Raw genomic sequence first — 25418 nt, forward strand, 5'->3', positions numbered from 1 at the left:
CATTAATATCCTGCTGGATTTTATTATGTTCAAGAAATGTCAAGGCTGAAAATATAACTGGATGACAGTGTTGCTGGATCGTATGTGAGCTGTGTTCATTGAATCCCGTTCTTTATGATCTGGATTTTTTTTTATATTTTATCTAAATTTAAAATCTATTTTTAGGTCCTAACTGTGAAAATGAAAAAGATTGGTGTTCAACAAATCCTTGTTCATTAGAAAGAGAATGTACAACTCTAAGTGCCAGAGAGCAGCTTAGCGAAGGCAAGTCCTATATGTGTGCTGAATGCCCTGATGGTTACGTTAAGGACATGAACGATTCTGATATCGACGAGTGTATAGGTAAATACCAAAATAATTTAGCAAAATGGTATGTTGATGCTATTCTTCTTTTGGTTTTATAAACACATTATCAGATCTTTAATGCTGATTACTATTTAAAATAATCTTACACGAATATTTCAATTTACATTGTTTATCATTATTAATGTATAATGTGTTTGAAATTACGTTAGCAGATTAAAACCTTCTAATGGACCTAGCAAATACTCTTAACACATCCAGTGCTTCATTCTTATTATAGATGTTGATGAATGTTCTGAAAAGACAACATATTGCGAACACATATGTGTTAACACGGAGGGTAGTTTTGAATGTTCATGCTACACTGGGTATCGAGTTATTGCAAGGAACATAAGCAAGTGTAATGGTAAGAAGATATTGTTGTGACTGATCTTATTTTGGTCATTTTATTCGTAACATCTCTGCTTGTTATCCCCCGCCGAAAGGCGGCGGGGAATATAGAAATAGTCTTCGTCCGTCTTTCCGTCCGTCCGTCCGTCTATCCGTCCATCCGTCCTTCCGTCCGACATTTTTGTCCGGAGCATATCTCAAAAAGTATTTGAGGTATCAACTTGAAACTTCATAGGTGGATAGACCGCATTGAGGAGGAGTGCAATGCACAAGAATGATAACTCTACCCTGCATAATTTTTGAGTTATTGCCCTTTGTTATTTTTCAAAATTAATTTTTGTCCAGAGCATTTACTCAAAAAGCCTTTAAGATATCAACACGAAACTTCAAGCAAGGTGCATAGATTTCACTAGGAGGTGTTCAGTGCATAAGAATGATAACTCTACCTTTCATAATTTTTAAGTTATTGCCCTTTGTTATTTTTCATACTTAATTTTTCACCTGCGTGGAGCATAACTCAAAAGTGTTTGAGATGTCAACATGAGTTCATAGGTGGATAGATCTTATTGAGGAGGAATGCTGTGCACAAAAATGATAACGCTTCCCTATATAATTTTTGAGTTATTGCCCTTTGATTTTTTCATACTATTTTGTCCGGAGCTTATCTCAAAAAAGATTTAAGGTATCAACTTCAAACTTCATAGGTGGATGGATCTTATTTATCAGGAGTGCTGTGCACAAGAATGATAACTCTTCTCTGCATAATTTTTAAGTTATTGCCCTTTGTTATTTTTCAAAATTAATTTTTGTCCAGAGCATTTACTCAAAAAGCCTTTAAGATATCATCATGAAACTTCAGAGGTGCATAGATCTCACTCAGGAGGTGTGCAGTGCACAAGAATGATAACTCTACCTTTCATAATTTTTGAGTTATTGCCCTTTGTTATTTTTCATACTTAATTTTTCACTTGAGTGGAGCATAACTCAAAAGTGTTTGAGATGTCAACATGAGATGTCATAGGTGGATAGATCTTATTGAGGAGGAATGCTGTGCGCAAGAATGATAACTCCTCCCTACATAATTTTTGAGTAATTGCCCTTTGTTCTTTTTCATACTATTTTGTCCGGAGCTTATCTCAAAAAGTATTTGAGGTATCAACTTGAAACTTCATAGGTGGATGGATCTCATTAAGGAGGAGTGCTGTGCACAAGAATGATAACTCTACCCTGCATAACTTTTGAGTTATTGCCCTTTGTTATTTTTCAAAATTAATTTTTGTCCAGAGCATAACTCAAAAAGCCTTTGAGATATCAACATGAAACTTCAGAGGTGCATAGATCTCACTCCGGAGGTGTGCAGTGCACAAGAATGAACTCTACCTTTCATAATTTTTGAGTTATTGCCCTTTGTTATTTTTCATACTTAATTTTTCACCTGCGTGAAGCATAACTCAAAATTGTTAGAGATGTCAACATGAAATGTCATAGATGGATAGATCTTATTAAGGAGGAATGCTGTGCGCAAGAATGATAACTCCTCCCTATATAATTTTTGAGTAATTGCCCTTTGTTCTTTTTCATGCTATTTTGTCCGGATCTTATCTCTAAAAGTATCTGAGGTATCAACTTGAAACCCTTCATAGATGGATAGATTTTACTGAGGAGGGGTGCAGCACACAAGAATGGTAACCTACCCTGCACTATTTTTCAGTAATTGCCCTTTGTTATTTTCAGCCATCAGTATTCACATAGGTTTCAAATCTGTAATCACTTCATCCATCAGTTTTTATAACCAAAAGACCTCTTAAAATTGAATTATTCTGCTCTACTACATATACATTCTTTCAATGAGCAAACACATTCGGCGGGGGAATGGCCATGTTGACATGGCTCTTGTTTATTATTTTATTTAGAAATAAACATAATCCAATATAAAGGAATTGAGACAAGGGAGGGAATAGTACATCAAGTGAGTCGTTTACAAGTGGATTGTATCGTACATTTATTATGAAAGCTATGCTTTAATCGACTTAGCTCTTTTTTTAACCTTTCAACTGACTTTAAAGAAATCCAATATCATCAATTGAAATATTTTCGATTTGGTATATACCGTTTTTAAATGTAATTCTTTGTTATTCAAACAGTACTTTGTAATTTGAGCATTTCATGGAAACTTTGAATAGTCAAGATTTTATATCACTTATTTTCGATTTTAGCAGTTTGTTACAAATTAACAATAAGGTCCAATAAAAAATGATGTAATGCACTATTAATTTACTTTTCCATTTTTCTCTTCATATTTTTATAACTTATGTTTCATATTTTCATTTTAATTTCTTTCAGATATAAATGAATGCGAAGAAGCATTGGATAATTGTTCACATCTATGTGTAAACAATCCAGGTGGGTTCTCCTGCCAATGCCATGATGGATATAAACTTCAAGATGACGGTTCGACTTGTGTTGCTGATACAGGTATTTATGTTGATCTTGTCATCTTCAATACAAACACCTTATACGTATTTACAAAGTCAGTTGCAAGGTGGTGTGTTATTTTAAAATGTACGTGAAACAACCTCATTTATAGCTTTCAATTAAAACGGCTTGCTCAAACTGTAATGCCAATGTAAAGTACAAAATAATTTTAATAGAAGTCACTAATACATGTATTTGTTACAAAAAACTGAAAATGATAAACTTAAAAATCACAAGAAAATGTGAAACTTTCATCTATGTTTCAGGTTAAATGGAAATTAATTCTCTTGTTAAGTGCTTTCATCTTTCCTTAACAACATCTGAAACATATCTTTTTAATTGTCATAAAGTGTACAATATGATAATATAAGATATGGTTCGTGTTTCTGTGTGTTATTTACATTATATTTTAATTCCAATATACTTTTTATTAATTTAAGCAACAGGCGTTTGTAATACCTCTAGTGAAAGTAAATGCGCAGACACTGGTGGATGTACTCTTGAAGCTAATGGAATTGCAAAATGTTTCTGTGACAGAGGGTGGGAGTTGGATGCTAATGGTGTCGCTTGCAATGGTATTGCTGCAATCTCTTTCTTAAAGAACTCAAATGTTACTTTTAGAATGAACGAAGTAGTTTAATAGAATATAATTAGTCAGACATATCTATGTTCGACAAAATGTTATCATAAAAACAGACAATTATTAAATACCTATTTTACCGGTATGCCGACAACGTACACTTTTATAAATAAAATCTAAAAACATTTGTTTTATTATTTTATTCCCATGTGTAATGTTTATATAGATATAGATGAATGTGCACAGAATGTTTGTGCCCAATTATGCACGAATAATCATGGAAACTTCACCTGTTCTTGCTTTACCGGTTATTATTTGAACGGATTAACTAACTGTGAAGGTACGAATACATTTTTAATAAACTTAATATTTAAACGGATTATTGTAAAAATTGATAACTCATTTCTACCATGATTACATTCCCCTCCATCATGTAAATGAACTACCCGATTTATAAATAATTATTTTAATATTTATACATATTCATACACATTTTCATGTAAATAATATCAAACAATAGATATCACTGAGCTGTTTATTTATGATTATGTACACACGACATGTTTATGACATTCTAGCATGTGCTGCAACACAATGGGGTGAAAACTGTGAAAAGGAATGTGTTTGCACTGGTAGAGGCGCGCAAATATGTGACCCTGTAAAAGGATGTTTGTGTGATCCTGGATGGGAAGGCGATACTTGTGATGAAGACATCAACGAATGTGATGTCGCTAATATTTGCAAAGACCCGATGAAGGAATGCATCAATAATTTAGGATCATATCTTTGTCAGTGCATGAATGGATTTCAGGAAATAAACGGAACATGTGAAGGTATTAGTTAGTTATTGAGATCATCAATGAATAAAAAAGAAGCTGACAATAGAAAATCAAATGATGTTTATCAATACTCGTATTGCGTTTGTTAGTCTTATAGGGTACTTAATCAAATTATGAGATGCCAGTGTATTCTAATTCAAAACAAACTCATACGAAGTATCGTCTAGATGAAATTACAAAAAATCAGAGAAATTTGAAATACTAAAATATAATTAAACAAGCCTAAGGACTTTACAAGTAATTGTTTATATACTTAGGGACAATGAAAACGCACTGTCGGGATAATTGCATTTTAACAAGGAAAATATATTTCTTTTAAATATTTTTCACAGTTTCATAAAACAGAATGCATTCCGGTCATTTAGATACCAAAGTTATGAAAAATGATTGCATTTTAATGAAGTTATTGCATGATAAAGACAGTACCCGAAAAATCAAAAGTAACATTTTTGGCTAATTGTGATAAAATCACAACAGAAAAACAAATTGAACCAATTCATGAGGTTACTTTATGAAATGAAATTTTTTTTTTTAAATTGTTAATTATTAACTTGTTTTACACACCTTTCTAGAAATATTAGACACAAATGAGCAATTAAAATCTTTATGAAAATGAATATTAACTATGCAAATGGTCAGTTTAAGGAATCGTTAAAGCTCACATGGAAATTGCATACACTCACTTTTCCTCTATAAAAGGGGCTAAATTTCAAACGCTACTGAAGACTTGCTAGAAAATTGTATGCAATGGTTCTTCAAAGAAATAACCGCGTGGTAGATTTAGGACATATTCAGTTTGAACTATCTTACAAACAAAGCGCCAACCGTTTTGGTGTCAATTGGTCTACAATTTCTCGGCTTCACCAGCGTTTTTGCACTATAATACAGGCCGAATGGCGTCAGATTCCACAGGGTAAGATCTATGAGGTGACGATGTACATCTGTAAGAGGCGCTGATGGAGGACATTGTCGTTTCTAAAGATCCCGACATTAATGAGTGACTTCGTTTTTGATTTTCATTTTGGATTTTGCCTTTGTTAAGTTTGCATTACCGTGATGAAGAAGTGTGATTTTGGGATTTTCACCTTAGGTTCTTCAATTTACTTGTTTACATTTGATTTCAAACATTTAAAATTATTTTCAGCTGTAAAGCTTGCGTTTTGTATTAAAGTTATGATATCTATCTAATGGGGTCGTTAGTGTTTGCTTTCATGTAATAAAATGCATATAGTGCGGGCGTGCGTTTTCATTGTCCTTAAGTATAGGAGCCATTGTCATTTCATTGTAGATATAAACGAGTGTACAAGTCCAAATCTTCATGACTGCATGCAAGATTGTAACAATGCCTTCGGTGGGTATACATGTGGATGTTTTGAGGGATATGTCGAGATAAATGAAACATCTTGTGCAGGTAAATATTTACTTCTAAATACCCTGTACCTTTTACATGTATTATCTTTTTCATGATAGTCTCTCGATGTCCATTTAATGTTTTGTTTTTGAAGAGTATAACGAACATTGTGTCTATTATGACAATATTTAAATGATAAGCATGCTATTCACCGTTTATCTTTGTGAAACGTACAACTTAAAAATTTAAATCGATATCAAGACCTGTAACTTTTTTCATACCGTTCTAGATATCGACGAATGTGAACAGAGAACAGCTGATTGTGAACAAAATTGCATGAATGAACCTGGGTTTTACAATTGTTACTGCAATACAGGATACACTCTAAATGATGATAGATCATCTTGTGAGAAAGGTTTGTAATTATTTTATAATTCAGTACCCAGCACTAAATTTTCCTATGACATACATATCATAAATACAAATATGTAATAACAGTATAATGTAGTGAAATTTAATTAGCTTTATACTGATAATGTAAATAGTATTTGCAATACTACAATACTATTGAGAACGCTTCAGTCTTCAATCTGTATATAATAAAAATGTCATAATGACAAATGGCACATACATAACTCTGTCTGTCGAATTTCATGTACACTGTAACTTAAATATTTTACAGAAGACATTTTCCATTCTTATGGCATCAGTTAACATGTAAAATACATTTATACAACCCTTTTTTATTTTTAAAGTATGTTAATACATTACCTTTTGTTACAGTAATCGCGATACTTGACAATGGTTCCTATTAATTTTATATCAATTTTACTGATTTTAGCAAACTGAATGTTACTTTTCTCTTCATTTTACTTAAAATAAATTATGTTTTTACTTCTTATCTGTTTTTAGTTTCAGATCCATGTTTGCACTTCCAGAACTTGAACTGTTCCCATTACTGCAATGCTCTTGATGTAGGTTATGCTTGTGGGTGTAGAAAAGGGTTTCAAATCTTACCTGATAAAGAGACATGTTCAGGTAATTACGACAATGTTTGATACTATTTAAAGCAGGTTACTTACTTTTGTAGAAATATGTTCACTTGTATTGTTAAATAAAATGCCCAATAACGTAAAGAAATGCAATTTTGGCTGCAAAAGAATACTTTGTGTAACTGTTGATTGCCACTAGGCAGTATTTCGAAATATTCATGTATTTTGTTTAAGTTTTGTGCATTAAAAATAATATAAATCCATATAAATTTCAAGATGTAGAGTATTCATATAAGTCTACAGTATTTAAAACAAAATAACAATTCTTATAAACATTTATCAACCGTTTAATAAAATGCTAATGCCTTTATTATAATTAGAGGTACATACTCGTAAGAAAATATTTAACATACAACCTTACAATCAATACTTGAATTTGTAGATGTCAATGAATGTACCGACGCCGATCTTAATCTTTGTGATAAGGTTGCAACCTGCAGAAACACATACGGGTCTTTCACTTGTGAATGTCCAACAGGAACAAAGCTTGCAAATGACAAAAGGACATGCTTAGGTAATCTACACATACTTTGTAGCAAAATCTCATACAGTTACATGCATGTTCTGTTAAGTATGATGCATTGCATTTAGATTTAGTTATTATAATTTTTCATGTAGGTATTTATTTCAACATATAAATATTTGTATGATATTCTTTCTGTTATTAAAGCTTGTATACAAATTGCATTCTAATGATTGTGAATAGGTCTTGCTATATATATATATATTTATCATGATTCTACAGCTTATGCTTTTCAAATATATTTTACAGTATGCGATGAATTCCATTTTGGTAAGGAATGTTCTCAGACATGCGGCTGTTTACACGGAGTTTGTGATAAGAAAACTGGTAAGTTTAATACAAAAATAATAAATTTTACTTTCTAGCAGTTTTAGGGAGTTATCACACCAGAGAAATAATGGTTCAAAAGAATACAAAGAATCGTTTACATCGATTTTAAAATTTTATTAAAATTAGACACATCTAATTGAGACACTATTATCTATGTAGCGCGAGTGTACTTACATTGCAGACATTAGAATAGATATGATATAATAATTTTACTTATGCACTGTCAGAAGAGACTTATTTTTTTCTTTGTTTGTTTGTTTGTCATTATGTAAGGCACTGATTGAATTTAACTTAAGGTATTGTCTTTTATAAATAAAGAAGTATGTTTATGTAAATGGAAACGTCTTTCCTGTTTCAGGTTGTGTATGTGATTCTGGTTGGATTGGAAATAACTGTAACATTGACATTGACGAATGTACAGCTGGTCTTTTACGATGTTCTGCTGCTAATACCAGATGTGTAAATACAGCTGGCGGAGCTGTTTGTTCCTGCAAAACTGGCTACATGAATATCTCTAATCAGTGTATAGGTACAAGTTGCCATAAATATGTCGTTTCTCTTTTTATAGAAATTATATTTAACCATTTTATATGATATTTATGAGTGCTTAAAAATTCAATTTTCTGTTCAATCGAGTCGACTTGCTCGGCAAAATCTTATATTTGAATATTTACGTTTGAAAGGACGGAAAAGAGATGTATAAACAAATCATTCCTATATGTTTTAGATATAAATTTACATGTCCTTCAAACATTCATGGTCGATGAGTTTAAAATTTTGACAAAAACAACAACAATAGCAAAACAACAACAAAAAACACAACAAAAAAGCAGCGACAACAACATCAAAACAGAAACATATAAATGAATTAAGATATTAAATGTATGTGTATTATATCATTTGCATAATGTTATTGTTATTTGTGATAATTTCATTTTTTTCATCTAGTTATACTCGCTACAAAATAAAACTTACATCGGATTCAGAAAGAAAACTTTAGATAAAAATACTTAAACAAAACATCTTAATTTATAGATGTAGATGAGTGTAAAGATTCTACAATGAATAGCTGTGATCAAGTTTGTGTCAACACTAACGGAAGCTATACATGTAAATGTCATCTAGGTTTCACCATGCTTGAAGGATCGTGTCAAGGTAAGATCAGTTTTAATGTCGAAACTTATTAAAAAAAATTGTTTTAAATTTTATGCCCCGGTCACATATTCACGGAAAACGCCACGGAAGAACTACGGTTTAATCACGGATTACTACGGAAATATGAAATTCCGTAGTCCGCTACAGTTCCAGCACTGAAACATTACGGTATGAGTACGAAGTTTGACGTATTTACCGCCAAAATGTAGGTAAAAGCCCCGGGAGAGACACGGATTGTTTCGGAGCGACACGGTTTGATACGGTTCGACACGAATTAGGACGGATGCATTACGGATACACTACGGTCTGCTACAGTATAAGCACGAGTTAGTACGAATAAGATCGGTCTGATACGGAGTAGAACGAATCGCCATGGATCTATACGGACCTATTATATCCATCCACAACCTCTTGCATGCTCATTTTCAAAATGCATCACAAGAAAAGAACATCTAGAAAACGAATTACAGAGTTCAATGGTTCTGGCGGAGAAGATTCAGCGTCATCGCGTCAGGCCCACGAGACATTTCAGGTCCGATTCTAGTTAAATTATTGTAGGAACGCCGGATCCTCAGCAACAGAGTCTCATACTGGCCATGAAGGGGGTCTTCATAAAAGCCAATTTCTAGTCCACCATTCTTCTCTGTCTTCTCTTACCTGATTTAATATATAATTATCAATGAAAAAGGTTGATCAATACTGCTTCTCTTTTGATTTCATTTTTACAATTACATCAATTATCGTGAATGTGTGTTTTTAAGAATATGTAAAAAGCTTGTTAATTAATCTTATTATCACCAAGGGCCAGCGTCCGAGGCTTATGAGACTACGTTTTATGTACATATTTACTCAGATTTCACCATCTAATGTTTTGTAAAACATGTAACCTTATATGTTTATTCTATTTCTAATGCATTATAGTACAATATTAATATATTTTATACCTCTATGCATGTAATTAAGCAGCCCGATCACTGCCTCCGTATTCTGGTCCATATCATATATGTACAGTTGCAGCAAGTTAATGGCAAATATATTTTATTGAATGTTCATGATTATGTTCTCATCATGAAAATGCAAATATGTCTGTTATTTACAAAATGTATATGATACTTAATTTATCCGTACTAAACAGTGGTGGACCGTACCATTCCGTACCGTTTCGTATTGCAACGCAATTAACCAAATTAGACCGTGCTAATCCCTGCCCAACTTCTATTCTAGATATCGATGAGTGTAGCGGAATAAATGACTGTGATCAGATATGTGATAACACAATAGGAAGCTATAGATGTTCTTGTCACGAAGGATATGCTCTTAATATAACAGAAAGAAAATCATGCAGTCGTAAGTATTACTTTGAAAAATGAATTGGAAATTCAACAACGTTTGAAGGGAAACTACCTTTCAATGAATGCTACACATTTGATTTTAACTACCACAAAAAATAATGAATATTAAAATGGCTATAACTAGGCATACTTGACATAATATCATAATAATTATTTGAAAAAGGCAATTCCGGGAACAATAATTTTAACTTTATTTAATTTTGCATAATTAATTGATTTTAATTATTATTTCAATCCTAACAATTATTCATCTAATTATAATAAGCTATTTCTGTAGTTGTAATTCTAATTGTCATATTTTTAAATTATACAAGTATAATAATATATATAATAATATAAATCTTTTAATAATACCTGGAAGATATTATTATCATTTTTCCTTCATTATTGTTATTATCATTATTATCATTAATAATATTATTGTCATAATATATATATAAATCCAGAGTATTTTTGGTATTGATGTCATATGCTAACACAGACATTAACCTTCAAAATACAGATATATTTTTCATTTTCAGCCATATATGTGTGTACAGAGGAAAATTCATCAACGTGTGGGGATAATGCATTATGCATGATGCAGGACGGTGAGATAGAGTGTCGTTGTTTTAAAGGATATGTAAAAAAGAATGACATTTGTGTTGGTAAGTTATGTAAAAATACAAACAATATAGAGGTTATTGATATACATGTCTGTATTCTTTGTAAATGAGTCATAGTATGAAATTATCAAACAATTTATCATTTTTAGATATGTTATGTATCTGAAGGAACAAAACTGCGCGATTTGTCTCACCTTTTTTATTTTAGTTTAGATTCTTTTTCACATTACATATAGCATGTTAATATATTATATACTTCTTTCAGACATAGATGAATGCAGTGAAACGCCTTGTTCCCACAATTGCATCAATACTAACGGCAGTTACACGTGCAATTGTCAAATCGGATATTTCCTTAAGGAAGACAAGGTCACATGTCAAGGTTAGTGATTTACAAGGAATGCCACCAAAAACGTTTTTAATATTATCTTAAAGTAATGTTACAAATTAGCTTAGGATTCCACTGAGTGTTGCCACGCTTTTCACTCAAATCGGGCTAAGAACAGCACAAAAATATGTTTTTCATTTTATTTCTGAGTATACTTCCTTCTTTACGTTTGAATATCTCTGTGTATGTGTTTCCGCTGTTTTAGGTTCAGTGGAGTTCCTTAAAGGTTATTAAGAGTTATCAAGTAATATATTTAACAGCAAGGAGGTCAAATATTCCATCGGATAAATTATATACAATTCTAATCTTTAACTCATCGAGTCATATTTTCAGTTTGTGACTTATTCAAGTATGGCACAAATTGTGAAGACATCTGCACTTGCGTACAGCAAAATACGGATTCCTGTGACCCAAAGACTGGTCAGTGTTATTGTAAAAATGGTTGGACTGGTGATAAATGCGATGATGATATCAATGAATGTACGAACAGTGATAATGTTTGTCCGATCAATTCTGAGTGTTTTAACACGCCTGGCAGCTTTAATTGTAAATGCGACATAGGATATCTTCAAGTAGCCTCCGGGGAGTGCAAAGGTATTGTATATATTTTTCTCACTAAATTATGGGACTTACAAGTACATGCACCTATTGAAAAATTATGCGATGTTCATGTGATATTGATTTATGGAATAACAATATATTTTAGTTTGTGATAATCGACACTATGGAGAAAACTGCAACAGTATTTGCAATTGCCACATTGAAAACACAGACTCCTGCAATCATACAAGTGGCGTATGTACATGCAAAAAGGTAAAAATTCTCCCATACATAAATGTTTTCGAAAACTGTTTATATCATATTATTTTTAAATTACAAATGAATTTAAAAGTTGTTTCAACTATTTTTAGTACGGAAATTATACATTTTTGACTACTGTAACAAATGAACTCTTCTTTGTATTACACATCTATTTAATGATTTAGTATCGTGATGGTAGAATCAGTGAAATTTGTATTGCAAATTATTTTAGGAATACCATCTACTTTCTATTTCTGGGATAATGTCTTGAATAATGTATCAAAAAACTATAATTTATCATTTTTATACTTACGCGTGATAAATTATTCTTTCCATTGTGCCTTTTTGTATAATGTAGGGATGGACAGGGGAAAAATGTTTGGATGACATAAACGAATGCGATACTGATTCATGTAGTGATGTTACACATTCTTTCTGTGAGAATAGAAATGGGTCCTACGAATGCATATGTAGAACTGGATTTCGACGTTTTGAGAATTTCTGCTGTGGTGAGACATCCAATCATTTTCAAGTCAACTCATAGTTTCTCATAGGTTCATTACAAAAAGAAACATAATCGAAATAAATTCCAAACAACAAATCAATAGACAGTATTCGCTGTCGGTATAGTAAGAAAGATAAGGTAAGGTTACAAAAAATGATATAATGAGATATAATTGTCTAATTTGAAGCAGTTCAGCTTTGTACAATTATAGTTATTGTCTTTAGTCAGATGCTCTTTTCTAGCGGAAGTCATTCCTGTGCTTTGTTATTATGTGTATTTTCAGACATCAAATTCATAAAATATATCCTTTCCAACCCATTACTTTTAGTAAGAAAATGTATAGAAATGTCCATGCTATTCATTCTGGTAGGTAGCCTATAAGTGTATTTTAGCACAAACAGAATTAAACTTATTGGATATACAAATATACATGTAAATTTTCCAGATATAAATGAATGTGAAGAAGATGCTTTTAACGCTTGTGAACAGTCATGTATCAATTCAATTGGAAGTTTTCATTGTGGGTGCTTCAAAGGATATTATATGGTTAATAATGTGTGTAAAGGTAAAAAACTCTTGTAGTTTGATGAGATATTTAACAAATGTAGAACATAAGTATGTCGAAACAAAGAGCTCGTATAAGACATTAAATCAGTGTAAAAAACGAAATCGCTTACGTTGGCTATATACTAGCAAGAACTGTAAAAAACGACAGGCTTGAAGATGTTGCATGTCGTTTCCACTGAACATGCTTCTGAACAGTAGAAGTAATTGCAAGCCATAATACACAGCCCACAAAACGTTTGAAAAGTAATCATTTTATTTTTTTTAAAGAAATTCATGAAAGACTATGAATGCCTAAAGTACATATTAAAAAACTTCTTTATACCGTTATGATATATATGTATTTTGTTTACAGAATGTTCCAGCAATACGTTTGGTGAAAATTGTACGGAACAATGTGATTGTGTGGCAACAAATGTTGAAAATGTTGGGCAGATGTGTGACACGGTGACTGGAAACTGTAGATGTAAATCTAACTGGAAAGGAGAAACGTGTGCGGAAGATGTTGATGAATGTGAAGAAACAACATTGTGCAGTGAAAAGATTAATACAACATGTGTAAATACGCAGGGCTGGTACCAATGCGATTGTATCAAAGGTTTCAAAGAAAATGCTGACGGACATTGCGTTGCAGGTAATTATTATTGAATATAAAAAAACACTAGAGCACTAAATAAGCAATGTAGTTTGCTAGTATATGTATGGATGTTTTTTTTAAGAAATAAATCATAATGATTAAAGTCATTTCATATGCGCATAGTAATACTTAAAGATAGATAAAGATATGTGAGTTTCATAAGCATGTTTTCATAATATTATTACCAAACAAAGATATTTGACAACAAAATCATCCTTTTTTTGAAGATGTACATCGCCTATTAAACTAATATTAGTTTCGCAAAGAAGATGAAAAAGCACTGTCATAAAATTCATTGTTAAATATGTTCATTTTACTTCCACAGAATGTTCCGGCAATACTTTTGGTGAAAATTGTACGGAACAATGTGATTGTGTGGCAACAAATGCTGAAAATGTTGAGCAGATGTGTAACACAGTGACTGGAAAGTGTAGATGTAAACCTAACTGGAAAGGAGAAACGTGTGCAGAAGATGTAGATGAATGTGAAGATACATCCTTGTGCAGTGATAAAAACAATACAACATGTTTAAATACGCACGGCTGGTACAAATGCGATTGTATAAAGGGTTTTAAAGAAAATGGAGAAGGAAAAATGGGGTTGGGAGGGGAAAATATAACGCAACCCAAAAAAAAAGTAAATTTAAAAAAATGAAAAAATTTTAACACTTTAGGTTTTTTTCCCCAAAACTATTTTAGGTGAAATTCCCTTTTTATGGGAAAAAGGGCAGTACCTAAATTTAGGGGAGGTTTTGTTTTGTCCTTTTTTTCTATAAAATTTTTTACTTATATTTTAAATTTTTTTCTTTATCCAATTGTTTAAGGTTTTGACTTTGTAATTTCCGTTTTTGTAACTTTTCTTTTTAAAAAATTTTAGGGCTTAACAAGGAAAAAACGTCTTTTTTGATAGGACTAACATTTTTCAAATTTCGATTTGTGTTACATTTACAAAAAATTAAATATGTCCTTTAGTGAAAAATAAAAATAAAAATCGGGTTTTTATTTATTTTTTTTTTTTTCGTTTTTTAATTTTTTTTAACAGAATTCCAAAAAAAATACATTTGGGGAAAATTTAAGAACTTTTTAACTGCCCGGCCCAATTTAAAAGCTTTAAAATGGAAAAAAAAAAAACAGACATTTTGGGCACCAAATGACTGGGGAAAGTTTTTGATTTTAAACCTTACTGGAAAGGGGAAACCTGGGGGAAAAAATTTGGATGAATTTTGAGGAAAATTAAACATTGTTTTCAAATGACAAAATTTTAAAACAACATGTGTAAAACTCAGGGTTGTACCAAGGGGTTTTTATCAAAGGGTTTTAAAGAAAATGCTTAAAGGACATTGCGTTGCAAGGTAATTATTTTTAATAAAAGAATCCAGAGCACTAAAAAAAGGGAATTGTACCTTTTTCAAAAACAATGCAGTTAAAAAAAAATGTTCCCTTTTTATTTTAAAAAAATTAAAAATTTTTACTGATTTAAGAGTGCACGGGGGCTGGAAAAAAATCAATGAAAACCCCCAACTGGGAAAAGGGAAAAATTTGTGCGGAAGATGTTGAAAAGAATTGGGGAAATACATCCCTTGTTTCAGGGGAAAAAAAACAATACAAAAATGTTTTTAAATAGCAAAGGCTGGGGGAAAAAGCCGGGTTGTTTATAAAGGGTTTTAAAGAAAATGGAGAAGGACAATGCGTTGCAGGTAAATATAACGCAACAAAATAAAGTCAATGAAATAAATGAAAATTGATACACTCAGGTTTTTCAAAGCTATTTTAGGTGAAATTCATTTTATATGAAAATGACAGTACCTAAATTTAGGCAGGTGTGTTTTGTCTTATTTTCTATAAACTATTACTTATATAGTATTTATTTCTTTATCCAATTGTTTTAGGTATGACTAGTAATTTCCGTTTTCGTAACTTTTCTGTAAAATATTTTAGACTTAACAAGAAAATCGTCTTTTCTGATAGAGACGTACATGATTGTCACACATACGATTTGTGTTACATTTACAAAGAATAATAAATATGTCCTGTAGTGAAAAGTAACAATAAGATCGTTTGTTTATTTATTTTTTTTTTCTTCGTTATTAATTATTTTTAACAGAATGTCCAAGAAATACATTTGGTGAAAATTGTACAAAACAATGTAACTGCCTAGCAATAAACGCTGAAAATGAAGAACAGACATGTGACACAGTGACTGGAAAGTGTCGATGTAAACCTTACTGGAAAGGGGAAACCTGTGCGGAAGATGTGGATGAATGTGAGGAAGATACAACATTGTGCAGTGACAAGATTAATACAACATGTGTAAATACTCACGGCTGGTACCAATGCGATTGTATCAAAGGTTTCAAAGAAAATGCTGACGGACATTGCGTTGTAGGTAATTATTATGGAATAAAAGAAACACTAGAGCACTAAATAAGCAATGTAGTGTACTACAAAGCAATGCAGTATATGTATGGATGTTCTTTTTATAAAGAAATAAATCATACTGATTTAAGTAATTTTATATGCGCAATGCAATACTAAAAGATATATAAAAATATGTGAGTTTCATAAGCAAGATAGACCATGTCATATTTAAAGTGGTTTATATTTCTATATTGTACATTTTTATAACAATTTAAGTTAATTTCTTTTTTCATATTATTATTACCAAAGAAAGATGTTTGACACGAAAATCATCCTTTTTTGAAGATGTATATCGCCTATTAGACTAATATTAGTTTCGCAAAGAAGATGAAAAAGCACTGTCCTAAAATTCATTGTTTAATATGTTCAGTTTTACTTCCACAGAATGTTCCGGCAATACTTTTGGTGAAAATTGTACGGAACAATGTGATTGTGTAGCAACAAATGCTGAAAATGAAGAACAGACATGTGACACGGTGACTGGAAAGTGTAGATGTAAACCTAACTGGAAAGGAGAAACTTGTGCGGAAGATGTTGATGAATGTGAAGATACATCCTTGTGCAGTGATAAAAACAATACAACATGTTTAAATACGCACGGCTGGTACAAATGCGATTGTATAAAGGGTTTTAAAGAAAATGCAGACGGACAATGCGTTGCAGGTAAATGTAATGCAACAAAATGAAGTCAATGAAAGAAATGAAAATTGATACATTTTTTTAAAAACTATTTTATGTGAAATTCATTTTATGTGCAAATGACAATACCTAAATTTAGGCATGTGTGTGTCTTTTCTTATTTTCTATAAACTGTAACTAATATAATTTTTATTTCTATATCCAATTGTTTTTAGGTATGACCAGTAATTTCCGTTTTCGTAACGTTTCTGTAAAAGATTTGACTGTAAAAGATTTGAGACTTAACAAGAAAATCGTCTTTTCTGATAGAGACGTACATGTATGTCACACATACGATTTGTGTTACATTCACAAAGAATATGTCTTGCAGTGAAAAGTAACAATAAGATCGTTTGTTTATTTTTTTCTTTTTTCGTTATTAATTATTTTTAACAGAATGTCCCAGAAATACATTTGGTGAAAATTGTACAGAACAATGTAAATGCCTAGCAATAAATGCTGAAAATGAAGAACAGACATGTGACACGGTGACTGGAAAGTGTAGATGTAAAAACCTAACTGGAAAGGAGAACACCTGTGAGGATGATGTGGATGAATGTGAGGAAGACACAACATTGTGCTATGATAAAGATGAATACAACATGTGTAAATACACACGGCTGGTATCAATGCGATGTATCAAAGGTTTCAAAGAAAATGCTGACGGACATTGCGTTGCAGGTAAGTATTATTGAATCAAAGAAACACTAGAGCACTAAAATAAGCAATGTAGTGTACTACAAAGCAATGCAGTATATGTATGGATGTTCTTTTTAAAGAAATAAATCATAATGATTAAAGTCATTTCATATGCGCAAAGCAATACTTATAGATAGATAAAAATATATGAGTTTCATAAGCAGGATAGACCATGTCATATGTAAAGTGGTTTATATTTCTTTACTGTACATTTTTTTACCAATTCTAGTTGATTTCTTTTTTTATATTATTATTACCAAAGAAAGATGTTTGACAAGAAAATCATCTTTTTTTTTTGAAGATGTATACCTCCTATTAGACTAATATTAGTTTCGCAAAGAAGATGAAAAAGGACTGTTGTAAAATTCATTGTTTAATATGTTTAGATTTACTTCCACAGAATGTTCCGGCAATACTTTTGGTGAAAATTGTACGGAACAATGTGATTGTGTAGCAACAAATGCTGAAAATGTTGAGAAGATGTGTGACACAGTGACTGGAAAGTGTAGATGTAAATCGAATTGGAAAGGAGACACCTGTGCGGAAGATGTGGATGAATGTGAAGATACAACATTGTGCAGTGACAAGATTAATACAACATGTGTAAATACGCACGGCTGGTACCAATGCGATTGTATAAGAGGTTTTAAGGAAAATGCGGACGGACAATGCGTTGGAGGTAAGGTCTACTGGAAAAATATCATTTTACATTAAATAAATACTGAACAAACATAATGAACAAAAGTCATTTGTATGATGAAACTAAAGTGATTTTGTACAGACAGAATTTGAGTAATAACTTAATTAGATTAATACGCACAAGGCTATATAGTTCTTTGTGTCAATTTGTCACTCAAAAATGTGTATTCTTGAATCATGCACGATTTGGAGTCAAGATATATTTTGTATTATTCTTTTATATTATTTCAGATAGCAGTTTTTCAACGGATATTCCTAAAGGTAAAGGAGATAGCATATATATTCACAATTAATTTTAATCTTTTTAACGTAAAAGGTCGTTTGTTTCTATTATGTAATATCCTGTAATAAGATATATTCTGGTTGGCAAATTTGACACTATTGTAGACATGGTTTGATTGGGCCTGTTCATGGACGATAGTGGTAATTGCAAGGTTGGAAAGAATAACAATAGTAAAATTAAGTACGGGTCAACATTTAACGGCCGTTAACATAACAATAAACATTTTCATTCATACTTTGCGTAAATAAAATAAGTGTATAGCTATGTAGCGTTTTAAACTCGTTTTGACGACAGTCGTCCTTAACAAATTTACGATACTTTTTCAGTTACTGGTGTAATGACATTTAATTTTAGTATTACAATTCACACGAACTCATTGGCAGGAGTTAACATGAAGTCAGCAAATTCCTTCGATATTGTGAGAGGGAAAGTGGAAAAAAGCGTAAATTTATATATTTCATAAGAAATTGATCATGTAAATATCTTGTTACATATTTAAAATAAAATGTACATCATCTTTATAAGAATTGTTTTTATATATCTGTAACAAAGACTCGAGCTCTAGATTTCATTTAATTTAACAGTGTCCTCTTTTTCAGCTTGGCTTTTTACTGCTTTTTAAGTTATAGTGTATGTACAGGTTTTTTGTAATTAATGAGAGCATAATAAAATTTGGTTATTGAACTTATTCAAAACATCAAAATAGCCCTTTTTCTTTTTCAGTTGTTGGGATTTTACTCCCGTTATACAGCTGCCGTGATTCAAATATTTATTGTTGACTTAAAGTAAGTTCAAAACATAACGATTCATACATAATTATTTCAGCAACCGTTAATTATGGCAAATATCGTTAGTGTAGGCATAGTTTATCTATAATACATTTGTAAACAATACGCAATTTAAATCAGAAAATAAATAAACTTAGAGCTATGATGGCTCATTGTATAGCATATATATGTTAGATTATTTTACATTTAGAGATTATAATTATTGTCATTGCAAGATTGCATATATATAAATGAATCGCAACATTCAAAATGACATAGAGGATATTTGTTTTGTTCAGTGTAAGATCGGAATATATTTCACCGAATGAGCACAAAAAGAAATATGAACTTTTGGTGTTCACAAGGTGAAATATTTTTTGATCTTACACTAAACTAAACAAATTTTCTTTTTATTATATGCAAAGAAACGTTTGAAAAAACATTTTAAAATAATACTAAATGAAAATCGAGCTAAGTAAAAAGCAACATTACGTCATTAACGACGTTACGTCATTACGTTGGTTTCCAGTACTATGCACGCTAGTATTTCACTGAATTAACGTAACGGGGTTAAATCTTATTCTGTGAAAAATATCAAATTGATAGTTTCACGGTTTCAAACAGTGAATTGTCAGTTTTTTATTTCACTGATATATTTCAATAAACAACCGAAAAGCATATAATAAAAAAGTGTTATCCCCGTTTGTCTTCTACCGTTTGGTACCCTATTGCTTACCGTTGCTTTTGGATATTGCTAAGGCTGTGTTGCGTGATCATTGCTCTCTTTCTCTCTCGTGTTAGTCTTTATTGTCATATTTCATAATGTTTTATATGGGAATATCGAAACCTATCGAAATTATGCAAAGAAGTAGTGATGCAAATTGCAGTGTATATATAGTTTATATTTATTTTCACAATTAACATTTGTTTTAAGTATTTTTAAAGCACCTAAATGTTCCCTTTAAGAATTGGAAGCATCAAAGTGGATTATGTAATTGCATTTGATGAAGAAACGGGAGTGTCCTCTGAACTCATTACAGCATCTGCCGAACTAATTCAAGGGGCACAGATAATGTTTGACGGTGAATTGGTGAATGCCACTTCTGGTAAGTTATCAAAGACATTTTGTCAAAAAATTTAAGAAAATAAGAATAAACTTCAACTCCAATCTTTATGAGATTATAACGTTATTGATTTAACTTTATAACTGAATGTATATCTAAATCATTTGAAACGTGCAAGTGTATGAAACAAAATTACAACAACAACAAAACCAGCAAAATTACATTAAACGCATATCATTTGAAATTAATAAATAATGATTTATTTATTGAGGTGATATGGTGAATTTATTCACTAAGAAATGACACTATTTTCAGATCGGCATCAAAATATGGACCAGTGCACGTTGTATTCGGTGTTGATAGGAAGCTGCGATGACGGTTATCACTGTGAAGTTTCAAACAACGTTCCAATATGCAGGTTCGAGTATTTAGACTTATTTGATTCATATCGATATGCTGCTTCTATTTGATTATTAAGTATGTACACAATCCTTAATGTTTGGTCATCTAATCAATAATTAAACAATATATGACCTTACCAAACAAAACGCAACATAATTTTGTTTTCTTTACATTTAATTTTTGAAACGGTATCGTAAATTTGTTTTTAATTAGTATTGATGTATTTCAGACAAAACAAAGAAGATGGTAAGATTTCAATTTTGACTTATTAATACGATTGCTTTGAAAAGATTAAAAACATTTTGAATTTCCTTACTTGTGAATTAATAATGTTAAATAATTATATGAAAGGACAGGAAAAATTAAAATATTCTGTTTCAGTTTCATATATCTAAGGTACCTCGTTACCTAGCTCAATACAAAAACAATATGTTGTAAAAAGAATTCTTGCCTTATACAAAAATAATGGATATTACACAATGTTTTAACTAAATATTGTGCAGTTCTAAACTTAGTGGAGATTATTTCAATCTCCGGTCAAAGGTTTCAACATTTTACCTTAAGTTTGCAAGTGTGTCAGATATTTAAAGTATAAAGTTATCTGGAAATAATTTCCTTAAAACAAGATAATTTTAGACATAACTTTGGTTTTTTCTCTACAATGCTTTATACGTGTCTATTATTAAGCAGCTGTTAAATATATATTTTTTACTCTGATCATTTCTATGTGACTTATGATTTACATTTCATATTTTCATGATTTTACAGTGTTAGTTTGTTGCTTTACTTTCAGACGGACTATTTCATATTATCATTGTTATCATTTCAACATTGGGTGGTCTGTTACTAATTATCGGGGCGATAATTGTTATCATTTGTCTTCGAAAACGGAAACAAAGGCAGAAAAAGGATGGAAAACAAAGGTTTAAATTAGCTTCTAAAAAATGATAAACACCAAACTTTTGCAATAATACAAAAATTGATATAATACACATGATGTGCTGAAACAGTTGTTATTTTCTGCAATTACTGTTAATCTAAAAACATTTATTCTGTAATTTGTCATTTGCAATACATTATTTATTTACATGTTAAGTTTTGATCGGATGTTCTTAATCGTTTTCTGAGTATATATCTTTTATTTACGTCTGCAAAATTCCACAATGAAATTATTGTTATATTTTGATAACTTAAACGAACAATAAATCAAAGTGATGATTATATAATTGTGTTGTTAAGGTAAAAATCATATATGCTTCCCTGTTTTTTTATTCTTTCGTCAACATATTTGGTCATAAATTTTGTGTTCTTAATGACAATATCTTATAAAAACATGTATTTATCCCATATAATTCCAAAGATGTTTGCACCTTTACGGTATTTTAATATATTTTGTAGGAAATATTTTGCTGACAATATGAAAGAAAGGAATTATGGAGGGGGGAATTATCTTAGAACTGCAAAATCTACCAATGAAGGTAAATAAAACTTGTGCATTGAGCACAACACTTCTTATTCTTCAAGAATCACCTTTTTAACAACAAGAAATAAACCTTAAAATAGTTTGTTGAATACGCAAATTGTAAACATTACATCTCTAAATTTGTGTAATGGCTTTTTCTGTTTTAAATGAGGAGCAGTTTTTATTTTGTCTATACTAAATCCAAGAGGTAACATTTTGCTTCCCATCATAAACAGTCTGTTCATATTGTACGAATTTGCAAGTCTTTTTTTACCTAAAACGGTACGGATTTGCAGGCTGTCCTGACCTAAAACTGATTCAACGGCTGCTTAAATAGTCTCAAACTGTTCAAATTCGGAGGCTGTCCTGACCCCAAGCTGTACAAATTTGCAGTTTGTCATGACCTTAAACTGTACAAATTTGCAGGATGTACTGACCTCAAACTGTGCGGATTTGAATGCTGCTTTCATAGCCTCAAACTGTTAAAATTTAGAGGCTGTCCTGACCTCAAACTGTGCGGATTTGCTTGCTGACCTGACCTCAAACTGTAAATTTTTTCAGACTGTCATGACATTAAACTGTACGGATTTTTTTAGGCGGTTCTGACTTTAAACTGTGTGGATCAGCAAGTTGTCCTAATAGGCTCAAACTATACGAATCTTCAGGCTGAATTTACGTTTTTTTAGGCTGTCCTGACCTTGAACTATACACTTTGAGGCTTTTGTGACCTTAATTTTTTTTTGCCATGGACAAGACATTATCATTAAAAGGGTAACAGAACAACGTAAGGCATAGGGAAATAGGCATGTGAAATAAATGAAATATAATGAAATATAAATCGTAAGGACTCTTGATAAAACATATTACAAACAAAACAAAACAAACTAATGCACCAGTTTCATTTCATTTAATATCCAATTTGTTAATTTTCAAAGTAATCATCATACACTTTTGTCTATAGATTAATGTAAAGTTTATAAATGTATGCGTCAAATGTTACAGACATTATTTCCAAAGGAAGATTAAACTCGAAAGTCCTTGCATGGAACCAGAAGCAATCTGAATTCACTGACCTCGCCGGACGAGATGTTGCGGTATGTTTATTTACAGCCCTGATATTGAAAAGAACGTTATTATATACATACACAAACAAAAACAAAACTTTACGGCAAAAGAGTTTTTTTATGTCATTTAATGTGCAGTTTTCAGACATGACATATATTATGATAGATTTAGATTATTTTGAATATCATACAAAGGCCTGTTTAAACGTTAAGGTCCAAAAGGTTTCGGCTGTTTTGAAATCCATAACAGTATCATTTTTGTTGAGGAAGAGGAACTTGGACAAATTCAACATTTCAATCAAGTGTTGAAAATAGCGGATGCTTTCTTTGACCGTTTCTTCTTTTAGAATCCATAAATGTTATAATATCTTGTACCAAATAGTATCATTAAAATGCATTTATTTTATGGTATTATGTACCATACAAGTTCGCAAACAATATTTCATTATGTAATACAAACAATGATTTATTATCATTGTATAATATTTGTGTCTTTTTAAGTACAATAAACCACTACATATCCCCAGAGCTCACAATGAAAGGGGTAATTCGTTTGGAATACACAACAACGGCTCTGAAAGTGGTGGAACAAGAGCAAACAGAGCCCGTTATGATAATGGAATCTTCAAAAGCAGCCATGGCGTAACTGGAGGTAGATCTAACAGAGCCCATAATGACAATGGAATTCACAATGATGGTTTAGAAAGTGATGGATTCAGAGTTAAAAGAGCCAGTGCTAATTTTGTGATGAACAAGGGCTTTGATCATACTGGGGGTAGATCTTACAGATCTTCGTATGATGACAAGATGGATCGAGAGGAATATTTCAACTTTTAAGAAATAGAACCCAATTTTACTGCAAAGATAATGAAATGAATGTTTTTTATTCTATTTTAGTTCTGATAAGATAAATAAAGATAAAAACGTGTCTCCAACAGAAAATGAAAAAAGGAAAACACTAAAGAATTGTTTCTATCATGATGATTAACTTATAGTCTTTTGTATATATTCAAATATCTTGTTTTTCCTCTTATACTAGACAATGAGTATTTTCAGGAAGATAAGTCTTGACAGATTGTATAGCAATTTATAGTGCGTGTAAAAGATCCTGTATGTTGCAAACTTTTTTATATTTTTAAATTTTATATATGTATATAATTATGCTTCTAAAACAATTTTCGTATCGAAGAATATGCTAAATATGTACTGCAAATATTTGTCCATATTATATGTAATCATTAAAATATATGCATTCATTTCTTATTAAAAAATTTGACTTGGACGTTATAGAAAATAAATATCTAATTACCTCCCTTGATTAACATGAAATGTAAATTCAGTAATATCTTTACAAATAATGCTTTTTTGGAACTTACAATATTGAAAAATCTTCATTTGAGCATTATATTTAGGATATAAAACCATAAAAAAGAGTAACAGGATCTTTAAATATTTTATAATTTTTTTATTTCAAGTTAAAATTCTTTTGATTTCGATGTATCTAACTATTAAAGTGATATCTCACATTTGTTTTTCTAACGAAATTGTGAGAACACAATTGCCAGAATTTCCAATGTAAGCAAATGAGGCAAATGGTTAAACAACATTTTTATACTTTTCGACAACATAGCTATTATAGTTTTCTCCCTAATACTTTTAATCATTTTAACGTGTGATTGTTGTATGTTTAATGGTAATGATTGACTCCTAAATTTGTTCGTTAAGTTATAAATTCCACAAGCTTTGTAGTAAAGAGAAAAAGAAAAATCTTTGTATTTATAGTATAAGACATATTTCTTTCTAGCTTTGATTATGCATGTAAATGGACTTTGGTTAAATTTGAAGATTAATCATCAAACAAATCATTCAAGAATAATAAGACAAACTAAATTATGATTAATTTTTTCATTCAACGATTTCCCATTTGATTTTGGCCAGAAATAATTGGTAAACTTCTTATAAGAAGATTTATAAGTATCATAGTGAAGTAAGAAATTTATTAAATCTATCGCTTTACATGCTAAATGTTTGCA

General features: G+C 30.9%; 2 protein-coding genes across 6 annotated transcripts in view; both read left to right on the forward strand.

Moving 5' to 3' along the window:
• LOC132733897 (uncharacterized) overlaps positions 1-259 on the forward strand; it is a 16230-nt gene extending 15971 nt beyond the window's left edge. The window contains exon 27 of the mRNA XM_060720628.1: positions 224-259. Within this exon, the coding sequence (XP_060576611.1) occupies positions 224-259 (36 nt within the window). The remainder of the gene's footprint in view (positions 1-223) is intronic.
• Positions 1-25418, forward strand: part of LOC132733842 (fibrillin-1-like) — a 26082-nt gene extending 664 nt beyond the window's left edge. For 2 of the 5 annotated variants that reach the window (XM_060720573.1, XM_060720565.1), the window contains exons 3-36: positions 166-342; positions 584-709; positions 3037-3168; positions 3609-3743; positions 3975-4088; positions 4327-4581; positions 5876-5998; positions 6228-6353; positions 6851-6976; positions 7373-7504; positions 7763-7840; positions 8202-8372; positions 8879-8998; positions 10223-10345; positions 10872-10997; positions 11221-11337; positions 11677-11937; positions 12050-12156; positions 12503-12653; positions 13095-13214; positions 13569-13847; positions 16652-16930; positions 17342-17626; positions 18045-18323; positions 18575-18604; positions 18953-19068; positions 19350-19411; positions 20360-20499; positions 20773-20875; positions 21089-21105; positions 21653-21782; positions 22258-22337; positions 23324-23415; positions 23887-25418. In XM_060720573.1, the coding sequence (XP_060576556.1) occupies positions 276-342; positions 584-709; positions 3037-3168; positions 3609-3743; positions 3975-4088; positions 4327-4581; positions 5876-5998; positions 6228-6353; positions 6851-6976; positions 7373-7504; positions 7763-7840; positions 8202-8372; positions 8879-8998; positions 10223-10345; positions 10872-10997; positions 11221-11337; positions 11677-11937; positions 12050-12156; positions 12503-12653; positions 13095-13214; positions 13569-13847; positions 16652-16930; positions 17342-17626; positions 18045-18323; positions 18575-18604; positions 18953-19068; positions 19350-19411; positions 20360-20499; positions 20773-20875; positions 21089-21105; positions 21653-21782; positions 22258-22337; positions 23324-23415; positions 23887-24222 (4938 nt within the window). In that variant the 5' untranslated portion in view covers positions 166-275 and the 3' untranslated portion in view covers positions 24223-25418. The remainder of the gene's footprint in view (positions 1-165; positions 343-583; positions 710-3036; positions 3169-3608; positions 3744-3974; positions 4089-4326; positions 4582-5875; positions 5999-6227; positions 6354-6850; positions 6977-7372; positions 7505-7762; positions 7841-8201; positions 8373-8878; positions 8999-10222; positions 10346-10871; positions 10998-11220; positions 11338-11676; positions 11938-12049; positions 12157-12502; positions 12654-13094; positions 13215-13568; positions 13848-16651; positions 16931-17341; positions 17627-18044; positions 18324-18574; positions 18605-18952; positions 19069-19349; positions 19412-20359; positions 20500-20772; positions 20876-21088; positions 21106-21652; positions 21783-22257; positions 22338-23323; positions 23416-23886) is intronic. The other 3 variants (XM_060720580.1, XM_060720588.1, XM_060720595.1) reach the window with 3 other exon arrangements.

The sequence above is a fragment of the Ruditapes philippinarum genome, unplaced genomic scaffold (genome assembly GCF_026571515.1).
Source record: "Ruditapes philippinarum isolate M1 unplaced genomic scaffold, ASM2657151v2 ctg1388_1_1_1_1, whole genome shotgun sequence".
Lineage (NCBI taxonomy): Eukaryota > Metazoa > Mollusca > Bivalvia > Venerida > Veneridae > Ruditapes > Ruditapes philippinarum.